A 20,922-nucleotide genomic window follows, 5' to 3' on the forward strand; every position below is an offset into this window, starting at 1 on the left:
CAGCTAGAGTTGCTAAAAACAACCATTCCAGGTTCTATGCATTTCCAAAAATGCTCATTTGTAAGTAGGTCAAAGTGTTCCCAAAGGAGAGGAGAGAGAAGTGCAAGTCTATCATTTTGACTGAGTTACACTTTAGGGAAGTATATACCTGCTGAGTGTTCACTGCCAGGGTGGGCATTTAATTTCCACTGTCAGAGGCACCTCCACTCCCATGGGCAGAAGACACATCCCATGGCTTCCTGGGGACCAACAGGGATGTTCTGATGTGTCAGGTAGAAAGTCAGCTCTGGAGGGATGCAGTTCAAGTCGGTTTACTAGAGGTTTCCACTTACAGTCAGATTCGGGGACCTCACCTCATATTTTATTCTAAATAAACAAGGGGTGCTTAGTTTCATGTCTCCACAGAGAGCTCAGCATGAGACATCATTCCCTACCCCATCCTCAGGTCTTCCTGCCAAGGCTTCAGCGAGTTCCCTCCGCATGCTGAGCCTGGCTGTCTTAGTTAGGGTTTCTATTGCTGGGAAGAGACCCCATGGCAACTCTTATTTAATTGGGGTAGTTCCCTTACAGTTCCGAGGGGCAGTCCATTATCATCATGGTGGAACATGGTGGCATGCAGGCAGATATGGTGCTGGAGAAGTCGCTGAGAGTCCTACATCTTGCAGGCAACTGGAAGTGGTCTGAGTGTCACACAGAAAAAAGCTTGAGCAAAAGAGACCTCAAAGCTTGTCTCCACAGTGACACACTTCCTCCAACAATGCCACACCTACTCCAACAAAGTCACACCTCTCAATTGTGACACACCCTTTGGGGGCCCATTTTTTCATAGTCACTCCAAAGGGGTCCTCATTGCATGGCTCCCCTTCCTTGCTATAAATATTTCCTGGGAACTTACAGGTCAGTCACTGTGCTAGACTCTGGGGACAAGCAATGATCAAAACAGACACCTGGAGGAGGAGTTTACAGGAAGGGCCAAAGGAGGAAAAGCTGATGAACACTGATTGATGTGTCTGTATGGATAAGGGAATGGGAGGAAACCGAGGCAGGGAATGAGGTGCAGGGTGAGATGGGGAGGAGGGGAGGAGGGAAGTGTCCAATCTGGTAAAGCACACGCAGATGCGAAGGCAGCAAAGTGCAGCCATCAGGTGTATGGAAATCTGGAGAAGCTGGGTGTTACAGATAGCAGAGCTAACAGCGGAGCCCCTGAGGTCAAACACGATTGCCTTCTAGTGAGAATCTTGGTCAGACTGGTCAGGGAGTGGTAGGATGAGGTAGGCAGTATAACAACTCTGTCAAGTGGCACCCGAATACCCAGAACCCGTTCATATGCCACCTCACAAGGTAGGGCTGGGCAGGCATGACTCAGTTAAGGATTTTGACATAGGGAGGTTGTCCTGGTTTCTCTGGGTGGTCACAGGGTAGTTGCAGGCATCCTTAAAGGTAGAAGACCTTCTGTGTGATGCATGCACTAGGAAGGAGGATCAGAGGCACATGACACTGGGCTGTGGGGATACTGGAAGGGAACACAAACCAAGGGAATGCTGGTGGCTACCAAAGCTACAATGGCAGAAACAGCTGCTTCTGTGGAGCTTCTGAGAAGACGGCCCTCCTAACCTGCCAACTTTAGCCCAGTGCAGCTCATGTTGGAGTTCGAATTTCCAGAAGAGCAGGCTGATAAACTTGTGCTGTCTGAAGCAATGAAGTCTGTGACCTGTGTCAGCAGTGTCAGAAATCTAACCCACAGGCTCCTGAGCTGTCTTCCGAGTCTCTCTGCAGTCCCAGCAAAGACTTGGTTTCTATTCAAAGCGAGACACGAGGAAGACTTAGAGCTGAGAAGGTCTTCAGTTATGTCTCTGGGCACTGTCACCTCGTGGTCTGCTGTGTGTGAGGCCAGTTCTTAGGTTTCCTGTGGCCTCCAGGGTCATGCAGAAACTAAGGTAGGTGCGCACAGTCTCAAGAGTGATTTATTGAGATGGTTGTGGACCTAGTTGTAAAAACCTGACGATCCCTTCCTACTGCAGGCTGTTTAGTGTCTATATGGAAGGCAAAGGGCCGGTATTTAAAATGGGTTCCCAGCCCCAAATCTTCAGATATAAGTGTAGTTCTTAGCCCTCATCATAGGAGAGGCTAGAAACCACCACAGAAGACCACCACTGGTCAAACTGTAGAGAACATCTAATGGTTGAGTGCCCAGTTCTAACCGATACATCTACAACCTAATTCCTGCCCCTAAGGCTCAGGGAACGTCCTGGAAGAGAGTAAGAGTCAGAAGCCTGGCAATGTGCTGTGAAATTTGTCTCCATAAGTGGCAGAGAAGCTACACCCACGATATCACAACAATATGGCTGCCTAACCAAGACTGAACAATAACGACACAACCAAGGCATGCAGAGAAGGGAAATCTCAAGGAATGCCACCTGTGAACAAAGAAGGACATGTAACTAAGGACTGCTGAGAGAGGGCCAAGCTGTGCACAATACCAAGAGGTCAGCCTTTGCTGCATTTATGTATTTGTGTTAGTGTATATAGAACAATAATATAAAAGAAAAAAAGGCCATAAATGTGAGAAGGAATAAGGAGAGGTGATATAGAAGGGGCTAGAGGGAAAAGGGAAAGAGGGGAAATTATGTAATTATATTTTAATAAAAATAAAAAGTATTGGGGCTGGAGACATGGCTCAGTGGTTGTGGTTAAGCAGTTAAGTGACTGCTTTTCTAGAGGACGTGGGTTCAATTCCCAGCACCCCACATGGCAGCTCATAACTGTCTGTAATTAAACTTCCAGGGGACTTGACACCCATGGCAAACCACTAAAGCACATAAAATAAAAATAAATAAATAAATAAAATATTAATGAAATAAAGCAAAACCAACCATAGCTGACAACATAAAGATGTCATGTGTGCATTTTCGGTGCTAGGCTAAGATTCAATGAGGAGCTGGTCTCAAGGGCAGGCAGTGAGAAGGGGCCTGACCACCCTGTCCTGCCAGGAAGCATCAGAGTCCCACTGCCTAGAGTCCTCCAATCTGCTACAACAAAGGCCCAGAGGCCTGAGATGCTCCTGTCTCCCCTAGGCAGTGAGAACAGGCTCACTGCAGCTGCCCAGACCACCGCACATACTTTCCTTTTTCTCAGTCACAGTCCGTGTTCTTGGGTTTCTCCATTACTTTAGGGTGACGTCCTTTACAGGTCCAATCAAGGGACAATTTGCTGTTTCTTCTCTGGGAGACACTGTTGGTTACCCCTTCCCTCCCAGCTTAAGTTTCTTCTGGTAGCGTTTCTTCTAGGGGACCAAAGCCCTGGTGCTCACTGCCATGCTGAGCTCAGCAGCTGTCTCAGGAGGCCACGCCCATCACACTCACACCTCCCTACTATCTCCTCTGGACAGTAAGGGATGCCATCACCACCATGCAGATGTATTTACGTTAGGGACAGCAGGAACTAAGGGAATTGACATTAGGCAGAAGGTAAGTCACAGGAGATAGATGGGATGAAGGAAACTTCTTGATCTCCATGGGAGCTGCCAAAGAAGGAAGTGGACAGTCCTGTGTCTCCTGATGGGGGCAGAACATACTGAAGCTCACAAATTAAGGGTAGTTAGAAGGGATACCCTAGGTCAACTTAGCTGTGTGTTCTAGGTCAACCATCTCATGGTGGCTACTATATCTGTGATCCTTTTTCCTTCCTTCCTTTCTTCCTTCCTTTCTTCCTTTCTTTCTTTTTCTTGGTTTTTTGAGACACAGTTTCTCTGTAGCTTTGGAGCCTGTCCTGGCTGGAACTTGCTCTGTACACCAGGTTGGCCTTGGACTCACAGAGATCTGCCTGCTTCTGCCTCCGAGTGCTGGGATTAAAGGCCTGTGCCACCACTGCCCAGCTCTGTGATTGTATTTAGAACACAAAAGGCTTGGACTCTCTTGCAGAGACCATGTCAGGTCAAGTTGGACAAGGGAAAGGACCTCTCATAAACCAGAAACAGAGGCAGGGAGAGAAAACACCAATTGATATAATACTGAAAATCCCTAAGGTGAAACCAGAAACAGAATCTTGGCTCCTTAGACAGTCCCAAAGGGGGTGCAGGCTGGAAGCACCTTAGACTTGACCTGACGTGTGTGTGGCCTGAAAGTTGAGACATGGACATGGACGCTGATAATTCATCAATATACTTGGAGTATCTCAAAGTCACCAGCTGGGCAGTGGCGCAGGCAGGACCCAGACTTGTATTGTTTACAAGACTCTCAGCTATCCGTCAGCTCTCAGCATCTCTTATTGCTCGTTACACACCCTGGGAAAGCCTCCGGTCACTGCTGTACTGAGGAAGAGCCTGTGCGCACAGCACTAAGACTAACCTCGCAGTTGAAAAGGCTCCACTACTTCACACTGCTTTCCTCAGGTCATCCAGGAACTCTGGGAGTCATTTTCACCAGTGTCCTGGAGACAAGACAGCCCAGGAAGACAAGTGACTTTCCAGGTAAACAAACGCTTTCTCAAGGCACAGCCTGTCCTTTTGAAGTCCACTGACTAGTTGAGGACCACTCCCTCCTGTTTCCACAAAGGGCTGTGAGTACCCTTTTAAGGACAAGACAAGTTGATTATAGCACAATAGCGTGTGTTATAAACGGTGGTGTATGCCCATCACCCCAGGACTTGGGAGGCAGAGGTGGGAGGATAAGGGGTTCAAGGACAGCCTCTACAACAGGGTAAGTTGGAGGCTAGCCTAGGTTAGTAAGACCCTGTCTCAAAGACAAAAGCAAAAACAGAAATTCACAAAACATGCTGATCATCAGTCCTTTTTTACTATAAAAGTAGAAAGTTTGTGTGGTCTGACCCGATAAACTGAACATCAAAGTGAATATTAGTTCTATGTTTGGTACACCGAATGTAAGCAATTTAGGCTAATGACTTCAGATCCCCACAGGTACTTATCTGGTCTGCAGAAAGAAAACAGACGTGTTTGAGAATTCCCAGAGGCAATTCAGGAAGACAGATGAGGGTAATAAAACTGACCACTTCAGCCTAAAGGGCAGTATGGAGGGCTGTTAGGAGCAGGCAAACCTGAGCAGACATTCAGAGTGGAAGGTCCTTACCTCCAAGCCCTTTGTCTAGAGAACACTGGGGCAGAGGCTTGTGAGTGAGAGGTCAGCCCATGTGTAGGGTAAGCCTGGGCAGCAGAGTCCCCATCTCAGGGCATCAAACAAGATCCACATACACAAATAACACTCGAAAGAAGTAGGGGTGCTGGATTCATCATGTTTTATCTGAAGTCTCTGATAAAGGATTCAGGGAGCAACTGCCGGGTTCTTATGCCTTAAGAGAGTAGTATTCAACATCTTAAAACTCTTTAGTATTTTATGTGTACGGGTGTTTTGCTTGAATGTAAGCACGTGCACCATGTGTGTGCCTGGCGTCTACAGAGTTCAGGCTGGATCCCCTGGGTCTGAAGTCACCGTGAGGCACTGTGCAGGTCCAAGGAACCAAATGTGGGTCCCAAACCAAATGCGAGGAACCAAACTGCAAGAACAATCAGCACTCTTAACCACTGAGCCGTCTCTCAAGGCCCCTAATGTCCAAGTTTTATATGTAATGTATCATACTTCATTCCAGAAAAAGATTAGGTAGATGGAGAGTGGGAATGGTTGCGTGGGGGATGGGAAGGGAAAGCTGAGCGGCCTGGGCAGGAAGCAGTATCTGGATTTGAGCACTAAGTATGAGGAATTTCCTAGGGTTGGAACTGTACTCAAGTCAACAGACTTCTGGGATCATACAAAACAGTCTCTGGGATTTCTGTCACGCTTGGCTTGCCTCCTGTCAGGGACACTGCACGAGGAGAAGGGCGAGCCCATCATCTGTAATTCTAGGAGTCCAGAAACTCAAGGAATCCAATTTTTCCCTAAGGAGAGTAAACATAATCAAGGGTCACTTACAGATTTTTATTCCATTATTTTTTTAAAAAAAGGGGAAATTTCAATTCTAACTTTTTATGCTGAAAAATAACCAGGAGCTTCTTTCAGAATCCCAGTCACATCTTTTCATTTTTTTGTTTGTTCGCTTGTTGTTTTTGCAGACGGGGTTTCTCTGTGTAGACCAGCCTGGCCTTGAACTCAGAGATCTGCCAGCCTCTGCCTCTAGAGTGCTGGGATTAAAGGTGTGTCCACCACACCCGGTTCAATTACTATATTTCATTTTTTATTACATATACATACATACATACATATATATGTATATAGTGTTCTGCCTGCATGTATGCCTGCAGGCCAGAAGAGGGTACCAGATCTCATTACTGATGGTTGTGAGCCACCATGTGGTTGCTGGTTGATGGGAATTGAACTCAGGACCTTTGGAAGAGCAGGCAGTGTTCAGTGTTCTTAACTTCTGAGCCATCTCTCCAGCCCCATCGATCACTGTATTTCTTTCTTTTCCTTTTTTTTTTTTTTGTGTGTGTGTGTGTGTGTTTCAAGATTTCAAGATAGGATTTCTCTGTCGTTTTGGAGCCTGTCATGGAACTAGCTTTTGTAGACTAGACTGGCCTTGAACTCACAGAGATTTGCCTGCCTCTGCCTCCTTAGTGCTGGGATTAAAGGTGTGTGCCACCACCGGCCGGGCTTTATATTTCTTATTCAATGCATTTGTTTCAGGTACCAAGAGTATTGTGGCTTGTTTGTTGGGGGAAAGGATCTCGTGTGACCCCAGTTGGCTTGAATTTACTGTGTAGTCAAGACTGCCCAGGGCTTCTGATCCTGCTGCTTCCATCTCCCATGGGCTGGTATCATAGCGTTTGCCATCTAACCCAACAGACTGATTAAAACCAAAACGCTTTACTATTTTTCAGTGCAGGTATACTATAATGGCAATGTTATTACGGAATGAAATTGTATGGGCAGTGTAGGGACCCATTGTCTTCCTCATTCATCACACTCCCAAGATTCCATGAGGCAGTGGGCTCTGAATTTACGAATGCAGAGGGATAGGAGAAGAGCTAGCTGCAGTTTGTAACCAGTTGCTTCATGCCTGAGAGGATCTGTTTTGACAATGTTCATCCTCCCTGCCTCTTTAGTTTCTTATGGTTTTAGGCATGGGAGAGTAATCTGAAATCCAAGGTTACTGCTTTTAACGCAGAATTATATTAAAGAGAGAGAGAAGGGGGAAGGGAGGGAGGGAGGGAGGGAAGGAGAGAGAGAGATAAGACCTTTAGAGGATTCTTCTGATGGGCAGAGGGACATTATTTTTCTAGATTGGATAGCAACAGGACCAAGAAAGGGGACCCTAAATGTTTGGGTGTTTGGCGCCTGGGATTTCAGTAGTGGAATGTGCTGTCTGTTGAACAGGCTGCAGCAGCTTCAAGGCTAGGCTAGTTCCTGTCAAAGGCAGATAAACACTGTCTAGAGTACTGCCCAGGACTGCTCTGCCCAAGACTTCGCAGTAGACCAAGTACCTCGTGGTAATTACTACTGATGTCAACTGGACAGGCTCTGCAATCACTAAGAAAGCAGGCATCCAGTCCTGTCTATGTCACCTCTACAATAGGCTAGCAGAGGTGGGAGACCCACCCTGACTGTGGACGACACTAGTTCATGTGTTGGGGTCCTGAATTAGATAAAAAGGACAGAGAGCAGGCTGAGCACCAGCAGGCACCGCTCTTCATGTCTGGGCCATGGATACCATGTAAGCAGCGGCCTCGAGTTCCCATTGCCCTGGCTTCCTTCTCTGCATGATGGCTGGAAAGTTGCTCTTATCAGGCATACCACAGGACAAAATCTGCCTCTGCTCGCTTCTTTTCTTCCCAGGGAGGGAAGACTTGGGTGCCAGAGGTGAGCGGGAAAGTTGGAAAGGCATGCTCTGGTGTGTTCTGCTTTGTTCTGAGCTAGGGCCTCACGCTCTAGCCCAGGCTCCTCTCACATGTGTGTGATCTTCCTGCTTTGCCTCCTGAGTGTTGGGACTACAGGCCTGAGTCACCAGGTCTGCCTGGTGTGGCCTTTGTAACAGGGTCGGCATTCTCCCAATCCTCATCCACGCAGACTGGTCAACTCAGGGAGCCTCTGATGGAAGGCAAACTGAAGTATACGTTCTGATGCCGTCAGCTTGGGGAGGATGCTGAGCAGAATGGAAGGCCAGACCCTGGGAATAGAGAGCCTGTGAACCAATCTGAGAGCACCATCTGAGAGCTTTACAACCTAAAGGCAAGTCACCTATTCTCTCTAAGACTGTTTCCTTGTCTACAAAACCAGAAAACACAACTTATTGTTACGGAAGCATTAGCCCTCAAATCAGCCCAGAGTTAGACTCAATAAATGAAGACACTTTTTTGCTGTTGTTGTTAAGTAGGCACAGATTTACACACTGATGCCAACTTTCTCAGCCTTGTTCAGCGACCTCAGGCTATGGGTGGCATTTACCCACAGCCTGGGGAAGTGTCCCGAGGTCAGTTAGGCAATGACAGTGAAAACCATCAGATAAGTCCAAGAGCTGGAACTGCTTGTGTCCAGCCAGGGCCTCCGGGGCCTCTGCCCTTTGCTCCAGGCTCTCTGGATATCCAGGGATTGGTTTCACCCAGAGAGACAACTCTTTACACTTCTCCCAGACACTAGACCCAGCCAGAAGAAGGCACACAGGCATATCCCAGATATCACAGTAAAGACAGACCGAGATTGGGTTTTGGAGGCTGGGCATAAGAATCCAGGGCTAACTTTAAACAATCTTCACTATTTTTAAACATACACTGCTCTGGCATTCGGCGCATTCACTTTGAAAGGGGTTTAACCTGAGATACTAAAGAGTGTGTTCAGTGTGTTGTACAACCAAGACATCTCCAGAAGCCTCCCAACCTGTGAAACTGAAACTGTACCCCTGAACAATTAATTGCCTAATTCCCTCCTTTCCCTGGTCCCTGGAAAGCACCATCCTGCCTTTTGCCTATGAAAAGCTAACTATTCAAAGTACGTCATATAGGTGAAATAATAGAGTATTTGTCTCAATGATTGGGTTATTTCACTTTGCACCATGTCCCCAAGGTCTGACCATGATGTAATCTGGTGTCAGATTTCCCTTCCTTTTTAAAGTTGAATGGTATTCCGGCACACGTGTGCCATGTTTTGTGCATTCATTTGTCCACAGGCACCTGTGGCTGTCATTAGCAATGTTATGAACAGGGGTGTGGAGACAGGTTGTGTCCTTGCTTTCAATTCATGTTGAAATATTCCCAGAAGTGAGACTACAGGATCATATGTTAAATCCACATATACGGACACATACACATAAAGCTTGAGATTCCCTAGTGTTTTCCATAGCAGTGCAGACATTTCACATCCCAACCAGCCATCCAGCCGTGTTCCAGCTTCTGTATATCCTTACAGACACCTGTGATTTCCAGAGGTGTGTCTACATGAACTAGGGCACTCTAATGGCCCCGCAGTGGGATCACATTGAGGTATTGGCCTGCATTTCCCTGGTGAACAGAGATACCCAATCTTTCCCGTGCTCACCGGCACCTGAGTATCTTCTCTGGTGAAGCATCTAGACAAGCCTTTGCCCATATGCTGGTCCCACTGCTTTGCCCTTCCTGGCTGAGCTCTATGTCTTGCTATACCCCGATGGCACGCACAACTGCCTCCCATCACAGTTTTCCGCATCCCAAGTCTCACATCTGGGGATGCTACACCCATAACCCACAGGGCATCAGAATCAAGGCACTTTCAATACTGAGTAGGCGCATGCCTGAACTCTGGTCTAGGGTAGGGTGTGCTATTGAAGGACCAAACAAAATACCTCTGGATTTCAGGAGCTGGGAATAACTATAAAGGCTTTGTCCTTTTGCAGGGTGTTGCCCACAGTTACCTGCTGCCGAGCAAGCGAGAGGGAGCTATGGGGAGATTAGATCTCAGAAGGCCCAACTCCAGAGAGGACAGGGTGGGGAAAGGAATGGGAAACGAGGGCCTGCCCCAATTCTGCTATTTGGATATTTACAAAGTCTGTCTATTTCTCCACAACCCCAGCATGGGTCACATCATGCAAGTATCAGAACAGCCGTCTCCTGCCCCAGAGGCCGCCCAGGAAAGGGGGGGGGCAGAAAAACCCTAGAGTCATCTAGAAACCTGTAGGCTAAGTGTGCACAAGGTGGTGGTGGTAGTGGTGGGGGCTTGGCCTGGCCCATCTCCTTGTGGCTTCGTGGGACCAAGAGTCTCTTTGGAAGATGGAAGACTAGGGTGGTGCAGTGGTTCTCAACCCAGGCTGTACCTTGGATTGACTTCTCGTGCCCAATACAGGGACTCTGGCTCCAGCTGTTCTGGGTACTGCCACTTTCGAAGGCTTGCACCTTCCTTTAACGTGCACACTGGGTGAAGACCTGTTCTAGTGGCTCCCTGAATTACCTACTTGATGCTGTGCAGTCCCTGTGCTCCCATTTCTGGCCCAGTTATCCATACAGCACTTAGCACACCATGGATAGTCCTGACTTCATGCAGCATGTGAGGCAAGGACTTGCACCAACCCAGGAAGGTTGTTAGCAGGGCTAGTTCCTTCTTCCTGGGAACTGACCTTCTGACCTCCATGTTCCTAGGTGGGGCTGTCCTCTCCTATGTCACAACGCCAGAGGAAGGCATATAGAGTGCCTGCTGAAGAAAAGCCTCAGCTGGCAGAAGAAAAGGCCAGGCTGCCAGTAGGTGGCCAGCTGGGATGCAAGTAGGAGCAGCTCAAAACACGGTGTTACTCAGGGCACAAGGGGTGCTCTGTAGTGACGTAGAGCCTAACTGCTGGGAGCAGGGCATGCCCACGATCATGTCATATTCATCTCCCCCACCCTGTCTCACTTGTTGTCCAGGTAGTTCTGAATTTGTGGCAACCTTCTTGTCTCAACCTCCTGGGAACTGGGAACACAGGTGCAAGCTCTCACGCTTGGCTGGGCACCCTCGTTTTCTAGTTCAGTTGGGAATGAGAGTGGCTTCACAGGTTGCTGCTCTGTAGGCCCAACTAGCCAACTGCAAACAAAGAGCCACCAAAATGGGAGATATGGCCTGGTGGTCACTTCTGGAAGCCCTTCTGATCACTACAGTTAGCTGGAAAAGTTCTGCAGCTGCTTGCTTGTCTCTCTCCTTTCTTCCCCCTCTTTCTCAGGCCTGTCCCTATCTCCTACTGTTAGCTGTATCTCCCCTAATCTGTCCAGAAGGATTTTCACTCTGAATGCCTGCACCTCTAGATGGCTGTCGTTACCCTCTGAATCTCCATCTTTGGTTTGATCCCAACCATCTGCACATGTAGTGGTCCCAGCTATGAGAGAATGCAGATCGCCCAGCCACAGACCAGAAAGGGGAAGTCTAGGCCCCCCTAGTCACAGTACCCATACCTGGGATCTGTGAAAAGCCAGCTTTCCCCAGCCTTTCTCCCTTATCCTGCGACTGCACTCTATGGTCTCTGGCTGGATTTGTGGGAGTCATAGGCACTCTGCTGGGCAATCGGTGAAGAATAAAACAAAAGCAGCAGCTTACAACTACAGAGGTGTGCTATGTGTCAGGACCTGGAGTGTGCGCGTGCGTGTGCAAACCTACTCCTTCATTTTACCCTCACAACAATCCATCCTCCATGGGCCCCACTTTTCCCCACCAAACTCAAAACAGAGACCTATTCACTAAGTTCCTGATTTTTTAAGTATCTGAGTTTTTTACACCAAGAATTTCAGAGGGGTGTGGGGGCTGGTTCTTCAAAGGACTGGGAAGCTCCAATTACAAATGCCACACAGCTTCCTGGCAATCACTCCGAGGTCATCAGGGGGAGGGGGAGGAGGCAGTTAAACCAAGGGTGAAGGATGCAGTGTGTGTGTGTAAGAGGAATCTAGGATTTGATTTGTATTACATCCGGAAAACCCCCTGAGTTTGAAGAGCTGGGCGGTCCAGACATGGCAGTCCACTATCGCCATCTAGAGTTCAGAAGCAGTAAGTCATGCTTGGCAGCATACCCAGATGGAATTCCCAAACTTGCAGGTTTCCAAGCATTTAAAGTTATCACCTATCAGGCAGCCCTCCCTGGGTCCTCAAGCGTTGATGGTGTCCCTGGGCTAATATCTGACCATTTATATCACTCAGCTCCAGACTAAGATTTGGTTCGCTGCTAGTCTCGGGGCCTCAGTTTCCTCAGCGTAAAATGCATGAGTTCAAAGTCACACTGACTTTGGAAGCCTGTGTTCTCAGAGGCCACGGTGCATCAGCTGCCTGGACGGCAAGCTGGTGTGGTCATCTGTTGAGCAGGTGGATGGGGCCTGAGCATCTGCACGGCTAACCTGTTTACAGGGCACGCAGAAACTGTCCTGCTGACCACCACTCTTGGAGAGCCACTGCGTTTGGCCTCCCTGCCACCAATAAATAAAAGGCACAGAGAGGGAACACAGAGTACACAGAAAACAGACCAAGGCCTGGGTAACAAGTGTGTGGTGGCTCTTCTTGGTTGTCAATGTGGCTCTATCTAAAATTAACTAACCCCCCAAACTGGAGGGCACACCTGTGATGGGTTATCTGCTCAATTTGAAGTAGGGAGATCCACTTCTAATCTGCATCTTTGAGGTAGGAAGACGCATCTTTAATCCAGATCTTTTGAGATGGTGAAAACCCACCTCTAACCAGCTTCTGCCAGAAGCTTGTATAAGGCCATGGAAGAAGGAAGTTTCACTCTCTGCCTGCTTGCTCTTGTCTTGCTATCAAGTCTATTCCTTCACTGGCATTAGAACCTCCTTCTTCAGGATTCCAGTATCTACTGAAGACCAGATGAGATACCCAGCCTCGCGGACTGACAACTATGGATTCTTGGACTGTCTGTTCATAGCTAGCCATTGCTGGATTAACTGGGCCACTGCCTGTAAGTCATTCTAATAAGTCCTATATATTCATTGAATGTATCAAAGGAAAAAAGTGACAGGGGACCTTGAATTCTGAGCGGCAGAGGTAATGGCTAAGTCCTACTTCACTATAGCTGGTTGCTGGGGTTGTTTGGTCCTCCTGTCAGGGTGCAGACTCGAATCTGGGTGTAGTGTGGGGCAGAGGGAAGGCTGGGAGAGAGGTCAGAGGTCAGTAGTCAACAGTTCAACCTTTATTTTTTAAGAATAGATGGACTCGGAAAGGTCGGATGGTTTCCTCTAAGCCACACAGACACACTTAACTTTCTCCTCAAGCTTTTAACATATCCCCTCTATCTCCAGATCTCAGAGAAACCCAGCTCAATCAAAGTGGACTCCAAGGCCCATTCTGAGGTGCTCAGCCTGAGCTGGTCACCCTCCCTTCCATCCGTCCTACCTTTTACCAAGGGAAAGAAGCAGTCCATCTCTACGCTGCTGCGTGAGTGGGAGATGCACAGGGTGCTGCTGGGGACCAGGCCTTCCTGTGGGGGACTCCGCTCTGTGGTCCGGACCAGACACCAGCCGGGCCTCTCACTCGGTCGCTCCAGCAGCTCCACCGTCTGGCCCACCTGGATGCTCAGCTCACTGCTGTGACCTGCGCTGAAATCCTGGAGGACCACGGTCAGCTCACATCCTCCTGAGAGCTTTGGTGGGTGGTGGTGGGAAAGGGGTGTGAAGGGTGTGTGTGTGTGTGTGTGTGTGTGTGTGAGAGAGAGAGAGAGAGAGAGAGAGAGAGAGAGAGAGAGAGAAGACGGGCACGAGGGAAGAAGACAAAGAGTGTGGGAGAGCAGAGGGGAGGAGAAAGGAAAGGAGAAAAGATGGGAGAGGGTGGAAAAAGGCAGGAAGAAGGTGGGAAAATGTTGGGAACAAACAGGAAGGAAAAAGAAAAGAGGGAAAAAAAGCTAATTAGCACACTGTTATTGGACACTCCGCTCAGCCGAGGCGCTCTGGAGCCTGGCCAGAGCCAAGGCCTTTCGTTCTAACTCCTTGCCTCCTTAGCGTTCCTTCTTTTACTTCTTTGTCAAGTTTCCTACCAACTGTGCCTTCAAACCCCTTCCCTGTGAGCCCATTCTTCCTCCCAAGGGCTCTACTCCATCCCCCATCCTAGGCCTCTCTGCCATCCCTTGGACTCAGATGTGCTGGCATTTGTTTCTCAGCCACTCTCATGGGACCCTAGGTGACGTTTGGGACAAACGCAGGACATGACCTCCCTTCTTTCTAAGCCACATAACACCCCACGTCTTCAACCCTTCCTGGAGCCATAAACCTGAAACAGGCTACAACGACACACTGGCATTTGTCCAGCCTCTGGGGGTCAGGGAGGGGAATGGGAAAGGAAGAAGAGGGGCCGTGTCTTATTTAGGAGCACACAGTATGAACTCTGTGCTTAGATGGCCTATGTTTCCCTACTGCAGAGGCATAGAACAAGGAGAGACCCTGGGGACAGGCACAGGCCCTACTAGCTGCACCCCGAGGTCATCTAGGGGTTTGCACCCCCTCCTCCCATCCCTCTGGCCTCAGATCCATGAGGATCATTTAAGTCTGTACCATGCCTCACAGAATTATAGCTCAGAGCTTCCAGCTTGGCGTAGCAGCTGCATTTTGTCAGTGAAAAAGACAGGGAACAGAAGGGATGAGGCAGAGGCTTAGTCTGCCAGCTGCCATCCTCCAAGGCTCGTTCCAAACCCTTCATTCAGAGGGGATTCCCATACCACGCCTGAGGAATTCAGCTGCAGTCTATGAAGCTCTGATCAGAGGACCTGAACTGTCTGTAGCAGCAGCTATACCACTGAGTTTGGATGCCCAGCATGCGTGTAAGAAGCCAGTTGAAGTGATACATTCGTGTGAACCAAGAGCCAAGAGGCAGAGCCAAGAGAATCCTGAGGGGTTTTGGCTAACTGGTCTAGCCAACTGGAAACCCTAAGTTCAGTCACAAGCCCTGTCTCAGCAAGTTAGGTGAAGAATTATGGAAGACGATGCCTGACCACTGATCTCTGGCCTCCACATAGATAAGCATGTTCTCTCTCTCTCTCTCTCTCTCTCTCTCTCTCTCTCTCTCTCTCTCACACACACACACACACACACACACATGTTCATCAGGGAGGCTGTGCTGAACACATCTCATGGGTAGGAGAGGTACTTCCAGCACAGGCCAGGAAGGGAAGTCTGGAGGGTAGAGGTGGACAGAAAGAAGTCATGGTCACTGGCTCATTTTCTCCACTTAACTTCCCTGGTCCCACTACATCAGCACACAGCCCCTTCCCCTACTTTCCTGCTGCTGTCTTCCCAGACACAGCTAAGGCTGTTGTGGGAGATAAAAAGCTCACATCAGGGTGTGGGCAGTATGTACATGAGCCATCAGCAGCTCACAGGCCAGCATGTGGAAGCCCCAAGGCATCCAGACCATAGGCCTGACAGTCACCTTAGGAGTCCTGGGCTGTGCCTCCCTCCACCGAGCCCTGACCACAGATTATAACTGAGCTGGCTGGGGCTGGAATATAACGATGTGTATTGTGCCAGGGACATCCTCCTGCTGTGATTGTAAAAAGATGGTTTCTAGAACACTGAGAAACACTGTCTGGAGGGTTTTCTGTAGACACCGTGCTGAACTTGAACCCATATTTTTAGTATGAACCCCACATTCCTTTTGACCCTTGGGACACTGGGCATGCTTATTTTTTGGCACGTGTCCATGCTTGGCTGTAGTGTGGTAGTGACCCGGGCCTCTGATCCTTGAAGTACACTATGATAGTCTCACCCTGCGGTCTGGATTAGAATTTTCTGCATAAGTATTGGAGCACTGGACTCCACATCATGGAAGCAAAACTGAGTCCTGATATCTGACTTCAGTTTTTTTTTTTTCATTTCCAGATTACAGCCCAATAAACTGATTCTTGGATGGATTCTTCTTAACAGTGTTCTCAACGCTGGGACCCTTTAATACAGTTCCTCATGCTGTGGTGATTCCCAACCATACAATTATTTTTGTTGCTACTTCATAACTGTAATTTTGCTACTGTTATGAATCATGATAGGGGAGTGGGGAAGGCTTTACAAGGGTGGGGGAAAGGGAGAGGGGATAAAGAGCCAGGCTATGTGTCCACAGTTCAAGACTGAGTGATGAAGATGTTGCTCAGTGGTAGAGTGCTGGTCTACCATGCTGGAAGTATTGGGAACCCTTACTAGGACAACAAAACAACGTTGTAGCCAACTACCACAAGGAAGACTCAGTCCCCAAACCAAGATCCAGTGTCTCAGAAAAGGCAGTGTTGTTTCTCAAAAGCTGCCCGTCTTCAGACACAACAGGAGAGTGTGAGAATCAAGAGGCAGTTGCTTCAGAGCCCACACCTAAATGATAGCCACACGTAAGCTGTAGATCCGACGAAGATAACCATTGTGACTCAAACACAGGATGAATGTCCATTCATTCCTCGCCTCTACGTCTTGATCAAAAAGATTTACCAGATCAGGTCTTACCCTACAGCAAGGATGGAAATGCAGGGTGTCTGCCAGGGAATGGGGCTGGGACAAAGGCATAAGTGGTGCTGGGCAGAGCTGACCCACACATCCCTTTGCATCTCTCCCCAGAGCACCAGGGGGGTGTTAGGCTGCCCAGGGGATGCCAGCTCACACATAAGCAGAACTGCTTAGGAGTCCTGGTTAAGAGCAGAGCAGACAAAAGACCTTTACAGACCTTACATGTGATTCATTCATGATTCCAGTTTTGATTCAGGATTCCTTGACTGTGACGACTCACCGAATGGAAGTTAATCTCACAGAGCATGTAGCTCATTCACCGATAAAACCAGCTTCCCTCACTAGCGCAGCCCTATTTCTTAGACATGTTTGCGTGGGCATGGTATGGACGGAGGCCAGAGGACCATTCAGTGGAGCTGGTTCTCTCCTTCCACCTGCTGGGGACTGAAGCCAGGCTGTGTGGCAAGAACCTTGACCTGCTGAGCCACTCCCCCATTCTGACACACACTTCTCTGTCTAGACACATCTTCCCCATCTCTGACTGCTTGGTCCTATGTGTCAGCAGGACACACTGTTATAGGTCCAGGAAGTCTCAGGGAGCCTCAGGTTCACATTCTTTCTCTTTCGGTGCCAGCAGCATTGGCTTGTGCCTCCCACTCCACTCTCTCTGCTGCCTTGCTTCCTGACCCTCCACACAATATATCTGGAAAGCTCTCATTCTCTCCAGAAGCTAACTACATTTCTGGTCTCAGGAGTACAAATCAGGCTATGTTTATGTTGTAGAGATTGTTACAAGTGGAATCTCTGTTTAATTTCTTTTCATCCCATAGCCTCTTAAGGACTATCCTAATGCTGTCCTCGGCAAATTATTTGGTTCTCATTCTGTATTCCATGGTATATTTGTTTTCTCATTTTCCCTTTAAGGTCTGTAGAATGGATGTTCCTTGCATTTGGCATCATTTTCCATGTCTCTTTTCAGAGATGGCCCTTTGTGTTTTCTGGTTTTCTTTTCCCCTGACAGCCCTGTTTCCCATGGTGTGTCTGACGCTGCACGCAGCTTGTCTTTCACTAATTGTCTTTTGACTCATTAACCACGGAGACGCGGACACTCTGCAGTGAAAGCCACCCGCTTCTTGATGCCCATTAGCTCTGTCTTGTGCTCACTCAACCCCTCCCAGGGTAGAGCCCAGCCCAGGTGGCAGCACGGAGGTCCCCATCCCAATCTCTTCTGTTTCTTTCACACAGATTTATTTTCCCAGCTAGCTTTGTTTGTCAGTTCCTTGGACATGCACCCACTTTTGAGCACAGATAGCTTCATCCCTCTCCAGTCTCCAATCTCTTCCTCCGTTTCATGGTTCGGTGCACACTTTAACTACCGGTTCATCCTTCTGCAGTTGGTGGCTTGTCCACAGATTTCACAAAAGGACAAGTCAATCACCAGCCCCTCTCTTCTCTTAGAGAAGCTAAGAGACAAACAGGCCCTGCTGAGATGTCTTTCCTACCCACTTAAATGTGAGCTCCGCTTCTTTGCCTTCGTATGCTGCCTGACTTCTCAAGATGAGCCCCTGCTTTTGCTTTTTCTCTACCCTTGCTCCCATTCTCTCCATCCACAATGTTAACATCAGGGGTGTTTGGGGAATTAAACCCAGGTCCTCTGGAAGAGCAGCCAGTGCCTTAACCACCGAACCATCTCTCCAGCTCCTCTTCTAAGACATTTTGATGTTGACATTTTGATGATTTCCTTAGAATGCCAGCTGTGAGCCCAGGCCTCACCTAAGCTCTTGCCCACATTTCCCGATTCTCTCCCTGATGGACATTTCTGGTGAGATCTCTTCCCCTGTTGACTATTCCCAAATAGATATGGCTTCTTCCACACTCTACACGCTGCCTGTTAGGACCTTCCCTGTCCAGTTCCAGCCTGGCCTTCTTTCCAGGATGCTTCCCCATGCAGGGACACTTTGGTGCCATCTTTGGTGGCCCAAATAACGGGCTGAGGGACTTAGTGTAAGGAATGGCCATGAGTTATGAATGAGGACATAAAACCAAGGGTTTCTCTAGTTCTAATTCTGTCATGGGCTTTTTGGTTTGGGTGGTGGATAAGTGAGTAAAACATGGTTGATACTAGAAATGTAAATTTGGTGTAAAGCTGTATAAAGTTTTAAAAAAATTAAAAAGAAATGACTGCATTAGATCTATTTTTGCTTGCTTAGCATTGGGAGGTAAAACAAAGCCTCTTCTTAACAGATAGGACGTGCTGAATTGCCCCAGCGAGCATCTCCACTCTGTGGAATGTGAACACGGTTATTTCCTCATGGCCCTCAGTGGCACCAGAGAGCCAGGGCAGTGCTCTGCCTTGCTTCCTACTGTTGCCATGTCAGGGCCACAGGGTCTGTGCTTCTGTGTGTCTCCAACTCTCCCTCAGGCAGCTACTCAAGCGTCTCTAAGGCCAGGTGGGGAGAAAGTGTGAGATGGAGCCTGTCTACCTGGTGAGGTATCAAGGGCATTGAAGACCCAGCCCCTGTCCAGAGACTTCCTTGTTTTTTCCTCCCAGGTCAGGTCTCCTGTTGCACCTCTGGATTCCATCAGCAGAGGACAGAAGCATTTCATTAGGCAATGCCTCTACCAAAAATGCCTCAAAGACAAGTCCCTTCCAAGGGCGCATGATGAGACTGGCACTGGAGTGACATGCCGCTGCACCTCTTGGACTTTAAGCAGGAAGAGACCTGTATTGGCAATCTTCCAAAAGAGAAAGACTTTAAATAATAACATGAAAAGCCCTTTAAAACTAAAATGCAAGAATCCACCAAGAGGAGAAGACTGTTTAAGTCATTATGGTCCATCTAGTAGCGAGTGATGAATCAGGCAGCCATTAGATTATGTATGTATGCATGTATTTATTTATTTGTTTGTTTGTTTGTTAGTTTTTTGAGACAGGATTTCTTTGTGTAGTCTTAGCTATCCTGGAACTCACTCTGTAGACTAAGTTATCCTTGAACTCAAAGAGATCCTCTTGCCTCTGCCTCCCAAGTGCTGGGATTAAAGGCATGTGCCACCACTGCCCAGATTTTTAAAATTTTAACTAAAAAGGCTTTCTTAGATTTATTTTATGTGTGTGAGTGTTTTTATTGCATCATTCTTGTAACGTGTGCACTCTGGAACTGGAGCTATGGACGGTTGTGGATCACCTTGTAGATGCTGGGAACTGAATCTAGGTTCTCTGCAAGAACAAGTGCTCTTAATTGGTGAGCCATATCTCCATCTAAAAATAAATTTGGGGGTTTTGTTTATTTGTTTGTTTATGAGACAGCATCTCACTGTATATCCCTGGCTGTCTTGAAGCTCTCTATGTAGACGAAGCTAGCCTTGAACTCATAGAGAGTGCCTGCCTCTGCCTCCTAGTACTGGAGTTAAGGGCACGTACCAGCACACCTGGCTCAGCCATCAGCTACTTACAAAGCTTTGGAACAGCATCAAAGCTGTGTATCCTGCATAATGTACAAACAAAGAAACAAGTCATATATAATTGTGTGAAGAATATCGTTATTCCTAGGAACACATGAAAACATTAACCTTGGCTTTGTTGAGCATAGTCCCTGGGAAATTTCCTCCCTGCTTTCTCACTCTCGGTGCTGTCCAGTGTTCCTCATCTACCTGTTTGCTTTATAATGAGAGTAATAAGAACACCAACAATAACAACCTTGAAAACAAATCTACCTGTTTGCTTTATAATGAAAGTAATAAGAACACCAACAATAACAACCTTGAAAACAAATCAACAAATATAACCGGGGGAAACCTGCAGCTATCCCAGAAAGGCATGCTACGTGGAGAAGAAAGAGCAGCAGATGGGTAGGTCCACCGTGGAAGCTTTGGAAAACCACCACAGGGCTGATGGTGCCTCTACAGGGTGGCTTCAAAACGCCTCTAAACCCATGAGCCAGCGGCACTGGGGAACTCAGATGAGCACTCTGGAAATTAAGGCATTTTACAATTTACAGATGTAATTTATTTTGAGTTGATTATAACGTCTGAAGCAACTGTGAGAAGCAATATTACAAATTGGGAACATTATCACACAGCCCTGGGATTTCTCCAATTTGCATGGTAGCCCTGGGAACTGCCAGGTCCAATTAAGAGGCTACGGCTCAGGATGTGCTTTGTCTGTGCGCTGGCACTGGTACATTGCAATGGAAGGAGCATTTTTATCTCCTTTCTACAGGGCTTAAGAGTCCATGGTCTCGAAGGTCTCATGGGCTGCACAGTAATTAATAGTTGGAAGAACAAGGGAAGGGGAATCAGGAGGCCTCAGAGCTGGTCTGGGGCTCCTTGTATGTGACCCTGAATTCCGTTTCCTTCTTCATACCTCATTCTTAGGAGGAGGAACCAGTCTTGGGGCCCTTAGATTTAGCATTCCATAATAGACTGTATTCTATATTCTATATGTTCTGTATTCATGGTGGAAACACAGCTCTGCTTAGTTACCTTGAGCACTTCATTAATGTGTTGTCACCTATGCCCGCATCAGGATATATAATCTAGTGGAGTAGAAGTCTTCGTTTAAACTTGCCCATATC

General features: G+C 47.9%; 1 protein-coding gene across 5 annotated transcripts in view; it reads right to left on the reverse strand.

The window, feature by feature from the left end:
* Window positions 1–13,043: 13,043 nt before the first annotated feature.
* LOC121461681 (kalirin) overlaps window positions 13,044–20,922 on the reverse strand; it is a 463,010-nt gene continuing 455,131 nt past the window's right edge. For all 5 annotated transcript variants that reach the window (XM_041672803.1, XM_041672804.1, XM_041672802.1 and 2 more), the window contains exon 34: window positions 13,044–13,515. In XM_041672803.1, the coding sequence (XP_041528737.1) occupies window positions 13,165–13,515 (351 nt within the window). In that variant the 3' untranslated portion in view covers window positions 13,044–13,164. The remainder of the gene's footprint in view (window positions 13,516–20,922) is intronic.

Source organism: Microtus oregoni, unplaced genomic scaffold (assembly GCF_018167655.1).
Source record: "Microtus oregoni isolate MIOR12 unplaced genomic scaffold, Mior012 000023F_ref0000262, whole genome shotgun sequence".
NCBI classification, from domain to species: domain Eukaryota; kingdom Metazoa; phylum Chordata; class Mammalia; order Rodentia; family Cricetidae; genus Microtus; species Microtus oregoni.